This window comes from Octodon degus, unplaced genomic scaffold (genome assembly GCF_000260255.1).
Source record: "Octodon degus isolate 3935 unplaced genomic scaffold, OctDeg1.0 scaffold00022, whole genome shotgun sequence".
NCBI classification, from domain to species: domain Eukaryota; kingdom Metazoa; phylum Chordata; class Mammalia; order Rodentia; family Octodontidae; genus Octodon; species Octodon degus.
In genome coordinates, this window is record NW_004524598.1 from 21,918,815 (window position 1) to 21,927,885 (window position 9,071).

The 9,071-nt window shown below is 43.2% G+C and overlaps 1 protein-coding gene across 2 annotated transcripts in view; it reads left to right on the forward strand.

Annotated features, from left to right (window-relative positions):
* Positions 1-9,071, forward strand: part of Efhc1 (EF-hand domain containing 1) — a 68,732-nt gene that overhangs the window by 16,909 nt on the left and 42,752 nt on the right. For both annotated transcript variants that reach the window (XM_023711887.1, XM_004628319.2), the window contains exons 3-4: positions 3,973-4,260; positions 8,597-8,746. In XM_023711887.1, coding sequence (XP_023567655.1) covers positions 3,973-4,260; positions 8,597-8,746 — 438 coding nt within the window. The remainder of the gene's footprint in view (positions 1-3,972; positions 4,261-8,596; positions 8,747-9,071) is intronic.

Genomic DNA, 9,071 nt, shown 5'->3' on the forward strand with positions numbered 1-9,071 from the left:
GAACACACAGAGGGAACAGGCCCCGCACGCTGACGAGTACTGCGAGCAGATGTCAGTGAGCTTTCGTGGAAGGGACCAGCTGGCCAATGCATGGGGCTTCCCCTGCCTCTGCTGTGACAGTGCTGCTGGCCCGCCTGGGTGCCACAGCAGGGCAACTTCAGCCAAGTTTATTTTTCTCACAGTTCTGAAGGCACAAAGTAGAAGATGAGGCCAGTTTAGAGTGGGGCTCTTGCCCTGGCTGTTGAGCAGCTGCCTTCCTGCTGTGTCTGTCCACACATGGCCTTTTTTCAGTGTTTCATGGGTACAAAGTGAGTTGAAGGCCAGGCTGAACTATGTAGCAAAACTCTGTCTCAAAAAGGCCAAAAAAAAAAAAAAAAAAAAAGGAAAAGAAAGGAAAAAAAACCTTGAAGGGCCGGGGAGATGGCTCAGTAGAATAAGTGCTTCCCTGGCAAGTGCAAGGGCCTGAGTTCAATCCCCAGTTCTGAAAAAAAAAAAAAAGAAAAAAAAAAAAAAAACTTGACCAGTTTTATTGGTTTAGGGCTTCACCTGATTACCCTTAATTACTTGCTGCTAAAGACTGCAATCCCATTGACATGATGGCTTTTAAACATGACTTTTGAGGAGGAAGGGTCATAATTCTATTGGAAGCCCTTCCTAGTCTTTGTCTGGGTTCCAGAATTTATATTTGTAGTCCCATGGATAAATTATTGGAATTCCTTCAAGTTAATTTCAATCTGCCAGTTCCAGTGCATCCCACAACAAGAATAGAGACACTGAGGCATATCTGTAGTTTTGGGGAGCCAGTGGGTCCTAAGTCCAGCCATGATGAAGCCTATCCAAAACAAAGGCCTTGACCCAGGGCTGAACCCAGATTTTATTCATTCATGAAGAAAGGAGTAGCTGGAGAATGAATGACTGTGAGAGTGGCAGGAGGCAGGTGAGCGCCGCAAGCTGGGCCAGGCAGGAGGCCCGCAGTCGCCTCGGCGGTGTGCAGGAGAAGGACATGCAGAAGGAATAATCTGCATGACACATTTGAGAATAGCATCTGATGTTTTGAGGTCAGTGCTTCAGCTCTGCTGTGTAATCTTTCATGCCCCAGGAAGTTACAGCCTCTATCAAGGCTTGATCCCAGCCAACAACGTGGAGCACTAGCTCATCCTGTCCCAACCTGGCTCACACTAGGGAGCAACAGGTGGTGGTTCTGGGGAAACATGCATGCCACTGGCACCTGGGTTGGACCAATATGCACTGCTTAAGGCCAGTTGAAGGGACAAGGAAAAGTCCTAGCCAGCTCTGTGCATGTCAGCACATGGAAACAGGGCTGGGCTCAGGCACAATAGAGGCAGCTGTTCCTCCTTCAAGGACAGTGTTCCCCACTGAGGCACAGGTGCTCCAGAGACCGAAAACATGCTTATCAACATTTCATAACTCGGACATTATGACACAGCTTTAGTAGTATTTAAGAATCACTATTAAGTCTCTCAACATTGTATTACATGAGAGGTATAACATTCTATCCCTGCCCCCCCAAAGACTCATGTACCTCCCTTGATGCAAAAGGCATTTTAGTCTATCTGCAAGAATTGCCAAAGATAGTTTCAGCAGTGCTGAAAAGTCCAAATCCCAAGCTCTAAGGTAAGCTCTTTGCTGAGAGCCCCTATACAAATGAAAAGTTAAACACTGCCAACATTCAAAGGCATAAGATAAACCCAAAAGGTATACACAAGAGGATACAAACCACTGGAACCAAAGCAAGTTCAAAATCTAGACGGGCAAACGTTAAGTCCTGTAGTTGCATATGGAACATCCAAAGCAAGCTGTAAGGAGTTGTGAGCTCCAAAAGCCTTACGTGACTCCATCCCTGTGGCACTTCTGCTCATATCTCCCATGGCTTCTCAGGCCTGCTTTGCTCCCTTGTTGCAGCTTTCCTTAGACAATCCATGTTCCTGGTTTGTTCAAACTTTTGAGTTTCCACTGAATAGGCTTCTCACAGCTTTACACACTGCCCTCTTGGAGGTACATTGCCTGAACTCCCAGGCAGTCTGAAATTTAGGTGGAAGCCTTCTTAATCTCAGAACTCTTGCACTCTGAATGCATGTAAAACCAATGCCACATGGATGATGCCAAGGGCTGCTGCCAGTTGGGGCAGTAGCCAGGCTTTCCTCTCTCTTGGATGTAGGGGTCAAGTGCCTGGATGGCTGAGCACTCTGACCCTGATCCCAAGGAACAAATTCTCTGAGCTGGCACTGTTCTGGAATCTGGTGTTGACACCACCTCCATTCTGGAACCTGGTGTGGCTGACACCTCCTTCTGGAACATGAGGCTCTGCAGCTTTCTCCTCAAAGCAAAGTCATCATCCTTGTGATTCTAAGACTGCAAAGGGTGAGAACATGCTACCTCCTGTGATGCCTTCAGGACATCTTTTCTATTCTCCTGTTCCTCCTGCAATAGAGATCTCAGTTCTCTCGTTGCTGTCCACAGCCTTCCTGGCACTTTATTTCCAGCCAAATTCATAACATTTTAAATCATCCTGCTGGGCTCTTTGCTCTTGATTCTCAACATATATCTGAGTAAAACCCTCCAACAATAGCCATACCACTGCCTCAATATTTGACTGCTTTGAGATTTCTGTTTTAAGATTAATTAGCACACTGCACTTAATCTCAGTCTCAAGCAAAGTCTCTGGACAGCAAAGTCTCTGGACAGGAGCAAAATGCAGACAAACTTTCTGCCAAGCCATAACATAAATCATCTGCAGTCCAGCAACCAGTATAGTACTTCTTCCCAGCAGAAACCTTCCCAGCATGGTCTTTACAGGCAGACTTTCTATCAGCATTCTTGTCTTTTGAGCTCTCTCCAGAATCTCCCATACAGAAGAGCCAAAGGCATTTTAGCTTTTTGCTAATAGGTGACATCTCCAAACCTATCTCTTTCCATAAGCCATTCCCAAAAGCTCATAATCCACATTGTCAGTTCTAGTCACAGCAACAATCCCATTCCTCTGGTACAAATTCTGTATTAGGGTTTTACTAGAGGAACAGACATAACACAAGATGGACAAATGTAAAGGGAGTTACAAGATTGGCTTATGACGGTCAGCCACAGAGTTGGGTGAGGAAGCGTGCAGAGGGCATCTGCACAGCCAAGACTGGAGGATTCAGTCCAAGGCCTGGAGCTCACTGCAGAGCTCTGTGCAAGTCTCTGTCGGCCGATGGGTCTGTGATGGAACTGATGAGTCAGCTTGGGCCTCGTCTCCTGGCTTCCAGCACAGACTCTTTGGCCTCTGTCTTGGATCCTTCAGCTTTCCGTTGCAGTCTTCAGCCTTCAGTTGCAGACTGGGTCTCCATTGCAGACCCATCAGCTGACTGATGGAGACTTGCACGGAGCTCTGCAGTGAGCTCCAGGCCTTGGACTGAATCCTCCAGTCTTGGCTGTGCAGACGCCCTGTGCATGCTTCCTCGTCCGACTCTGCGGCTGACCGTTGTAAGCCAGTCTTGTAACTTCCTGTACATTTGTCCACCTTGTGTTACATCTGTTCCTTGTATTATATCTGCTCCTCGAGCAAGACCCTGACTGCTACAGAGAGTCGCCCAGGTGGTCCTCCACATAACTCAGTCTGTATCACACTTTATAAGAGAGGGTCAACTGTTAATAAATGTCTTCATTATTTATGTATTTCTTTATTTGTAGGTATTTGAATTTCAAATAATTTCCATCAATTATGAAATAATTCTTTAAAAATTTTTTTAACCACTTAAGTGTAAAAAAATAAGTTTATAGGTCATACAAAAAATGGGGGCAGTCCATAGATTTGTCCCATGGACTGTAGTTTGTCAGTTCTTGACTTAGAAGATAAGGTTGATGAATATTCAAATCTTCCTGCGTGGTTTTCTTTTCATTAGGATGCTTAATGCCTTTTACACCATGATGACAAACTAATGCCGCACCATTTCTTTTCCCTTTTGCATACAGGTGCTGAAATTTGATGCCTACTTCCAAGAAGATATTCCCACATCAACTGAGGAGCACTATAGAATCCGCCAAGTGAACATTTATTACTATCTAGAAGACGACAGCATGTCTGTCATAGAGCCCATCGTGGAAAACTCTGGGATCCCTCAAGGCAAGTTAATCAAGCGCCACTGCCTGCCCAAGAATGATGTGGGAGACCATTACCACTGGAAAGACCTAAATCGAGGAGTAGACATCACAATTTATGGCAAGACTTTCCGCATTGTCGACTGCGACCAGTTCACACAGGTACACAGTATGGGTTTTTGGAAGCTGGGGGGTGGGGGCGGGCTGAGGCACCATCCTAACTTATGGAAGGTTTATTTGTTAGGGAAGGAGAAGACGCTGGTGCTCTATCCTTCATAAATTATTTTCAGGCTAACTCTGTGTGTGTGTGTGTGTGTGTGTGTGTGTGTGTGTCTGTGTGTACATGTGCTGATCCATGACAAGCCTGTGTGATAACATCAGTCTTTCAGAATAATGTGAATACATATCCAGTCAAAATCCAACTCCATGAGGCTAGGATGTAGTTCAGGGGCACAAGCGCCTGCCTGGCAAGCTCAAGGTCCTGAGTTAGATTCCTGGTACCCCCCACCCCGACCAAAAAAACCCCCCAGATTCCACCATCGCTGAATCATTTGCTATAAAACGATTCAGTGAGTTCAAATAGTCATGGAGGTGATAAGCCTAGTAGAATGGAAGTAGGGAAGAAGCATTGGACGTTTTAAGTGTGAGTTTATCTAATTTTTTGTACAATTTGTGTATAATTTTTTAAAAATTCCTAAAATAAAACCAATGTAAATGAAGAAAACTTTTTCTAAGAAAAACTTTAATATCAAGAAAAATCCTTCATTTTCTCTAATTCTTAAATTTGGATTTTATCTTATACAAAGACAACTTTTCCTGAAGTTCTGTACATGGTGGGAGTGATGGTTTATTCCTTTAGTACAAATCTCAAGTTTGTCTTAATTAAAAAAAATTATTATTTTTAACAGCAAGCATTCAGTGCCCTTTATCTTATGGTACATAATGCCAAGTGTGACTAACTTTTACATTTACTAAGCTCCTATAAGTCCAATTTTTATTTAGTGGTTTACTTAACAGATATTGACTGCTCGCTGTATGCCAGGCACTCTAAGCGCAGCCCTGAGACAGTGAGCTCTGCTCTGGTGCACCCTGTGGTTCCCGACAAGAACAGGGTGGAAGGTAGTGTGCGAGACCGCCTTTGACATGCTGAGCCCGTCCGCCATACTTGGTTTAGGCTTGTGAGTGTCTTCCTATCATAATAAGTAGCTTCAGAGTTGTACCAGCAATAAGAAGTTAGGAAAATTTATCTACACTTAAAAGTACTAACAAATATTTTGTAGTCATTGTCTTTTTCAAAACTTGAGCATTTGTTACTGAGCAGTTGAGCTAATCCAGTTACAGCTGATTCTTGGTACCCGCAGTGGCTATGACCAGTAAAGCCACCAGACACACTAAATTAGCAAATACTGGACAGCTGTTCCTAGGAGGAGGGCAGGCTTAGATTTCTGTCCCTCCCTACTCACAACATTTTTGATAAATAATGCATAAGCTTGTTTAATATATATTGCTAGTCATTAGCATTGAGCTCATGGCCGATAGCAGTGCAGCCCATGCCTGAATGAAGCTTATTTAACACGTGTATTTTTTCCATAAGGCATATAACAGTCTTTCATACAGAGGAATTTAATACGGTAGTATTTAAACAGCGAAGTCACCCAAAAGGGTGGAAAATGTAAAACTTATGCCATTATACAGAAAGGACACTTGTTACAGCCTAAGTGTTGGAACAAGAAGGCAGAGCTTTACCTCGTTGTGTCTCAGAACAGAATGGGCACATTTGTCACCACTAATCTTTGGCACTGTAGCTGTCCGCACGTGGCCATGGTGTACAATAGTGGCAATTACTGACCCCAGGGTTACAAATATATTTTAGAAAGTACAGAAACTCTTGAATCTGGAATCTATAAATAATTAGGATCTGTGTACAGTATTTTAATAACATATTGATTAGAGCTATATATTTGAGATACTAATGACCAGACTGAATTATGTTTTCAACAATCTAAAACTTATACATCTGGGCTAGGATGCAGTGGAGCACAGTTAGCTCCATGGTAGTAGAGTTTGGTTTTCATGTGTGAAGCTCTGGATTCCATCCCAAGTACCACAAAAGAAAGCAGGTAAATAAATAAAATGCATTAGTTACTTCCCTGTCACTAGGACAAATACCCAACACCCATAATTTAAAGTATGAGGAGTTTATTTTGCTTCACCCTTTCCACGGGTTAAGTCAGTAGTCTTCTGGCTCCAAGACAGAAATGCACCGCAGACGAACATGAAAGAGGAAACAGCTCACCTCAGAGGGGACCAGGAAGTCAAGAAAAAGAGAGCAGCAAAGCGACAAGAGTACACCATTCTAGTATCTCCGTCACATCTCACTGACCAGCTCGGAACGCTGAGACAGATGGTCTTATCATGGCCACACATGCCGAGCTGGATGGTTGCAACATGGCCGCACATGTGCCACAGCGTGGCCACACACGCTGAGACAGATGGTCCCAATGTGGCTACACATGTTCTGAGAACAGATGCTCCCAACATGGCTGCACAGGGGCTAAGACAGATGGTCCCAACATGGCCGCACTTGTCGAGCTAGATGGTTTCAACATGGCTGCACATGCTGAGACTGATGGTCCCAACGTGGCCACACATGTGCTGAGACAGATGGTCCCAACGTGGCTGCCCACGTGCTGAGACAGATGGTCCCAACGTGGCTGCACATGCTGAGAACACTGCAGTGAGGCATGTGTACAGCCCTGCTGTTCTGAAACCCACCAACTTGTGTCCTTTCTACTCTTGGGAAATTTCCCTTTCTTCTTACTGCTTCAAGGCATTCCCCTTTTTCTTCCTCCTGGGATACATACAGATAATTTCTTCAAAATGTTTAAACTTTTCTAAAAAGTAGGAAAAACAGTGTACCTCAGCAAACTTGACATTCCTGTGAGAGTCTCTAATGTAAGGTGAAAAGGGGTCTGGTTGTCTGTTGGGTGAAAGAGGAGGAAATAAAGTAAAGCACTAGTAGAGGCCTCAGTCAGTTGCGTTGTTACGCTAAGCCTTTATTTCAAGGGAAGGGCTTTGAGTCATCATCTCCAACTCAGTAGTTTAGTTACTGGAGTCGGCCTAGTAAAACTTGACATAATCAGTCCACAGCCAATGAGCAGCAGAATTAGCTCTGGAGCCCTGGCACTGTGGCTCGGAGTTCTTTGTAACTTTTGCTGAATTGTCCAAAACAAAACTGCACACTTTCTAAAAGAAACCCAAATTTTAGGTTGATTTCTAGTTCCAGAATATAAACATATTATAATGAAATTATTATTTTCTGATTATTAGCAAAGTTATAGGGTGGTACTTTGAATAAGATTAAATGTCAAATTATATTTAGAGATGGGCCAGCCAGAGAGCTCAGCAGCTTAAAGCGCCTGCTTAGGCAGAGCTCAGGGGCCGGGAATTGACCCCTGGCATGCTGTGCCGGCCCCAGCCCCGGGCTCACTGAGATGGTGATTGAGACTGGGTGTGGTGGTGCGCACCTATAATCCCAGCGCTTGGGAGGCTGAAAACGGAAGAATCACTACAGGTCCGACCTATGTAGGGAGACTCTGTAGACCCTGTACCAAATACATTAAAAAAATGTATAAAATTACATTCAAAGATAAAATGAGTCTGAAAATTATGTATTTATTATAAGCAAAATAATAATGAAGATCTTGTCAGATTCAGTGCTTTCTTTTTTATTTCTCTGGTAGGCTTTGAGCATTGGGCTGATACTTCCTATTCTGCAAAAAGATTTTCTGATCTAAAAAACCAGTGGATGTACTCTGGTTTTTTTCTTGGTGAGGAGGAAGAACTTAGCCATAATCTTGTTCTAAAGGAATTGGAAGGTTGGGAATCTGATTTCAGCTTAACTTGGGTGTTGTGCAGCTTGCTGCTCTACCAAATGTGAGTTATTGTTTGAAGTCATTCTTAGGTTCAAGATGTGTACATTTAATCAATCTTAGGACTCATTCTGTTCTTGGGAACCCACTTGATTACTTGACTGTCTACATTGACATCCAAATCTGATTCCCTTACTGCCTAGCTTAGCATATTACCAGTATCACTGTGTTAGTTTCTTTCTGTAGGGGAGGTTTTGGGAATAGAACTCAAGGCCTTCACACTGAGCTGCATCCTCAGTTCTTTTTTAATTTTTGAGACAGGGTCTTACTAAGTTACTGTGTTGTCCAAGCTGCACTCAAACTTGTGATCTTCCTGCATCAGCCTCCCAGAGTGCCAGGATTACACGTCTGTGCTACCACAGCCGGCTAGCAATTTTATAATGTAGAATACTTCAGGAAACATAATTTGCATTATAGAATTCAATCAGTTGCAAGCCGTATTTCTAAGATGGACTCAAACTGAAACTAACTTAATTTGAGCAAAGAAATTATTATTTTTATACTTTCGGTTTTTCATTTAAAGAAACTCTAAGCATGGTGATCATTATTACTTTTGAAATATTTAGGCATTTTTGGAAAGTCAAGGAATTGAATTAAATCCACCGGAGAAGATGGCCCTTGACCCTTACACTGAGCTTCGGAAACAGCCCCTTCGAAAGTACGTCACCCCATCAGATTTTGACCAACTCAAGAGGTTTCTAACCTTTGACAAACAAGTGAGTGGCCGGGAGGGAGCTTTGTTTACAAATGTGACCTGTTATTGGCAAGCACTCTGTACTGGTTCCTGTGCTGACGCTGTGTGTCTGTAGTTTAGCCCTTTGTATACAGCATTACCTTTCTGGTTTCCTCTAGGGTTAGAGAAGTATCAGTGTCTAAGTTTATTATTAGACCTTTAGAGATTGTAGAATTAAGTCCCATGAATCCTGTCAAACGTGTATCTTTTTTTGAAATATTTTTTGTTTTATTTTAAAGAGAATAAAAGTAATGAAACATTAGAGGCCCAGCCAAATAGCTCAGTGGATTAAAGCACCTGCAAGAGGC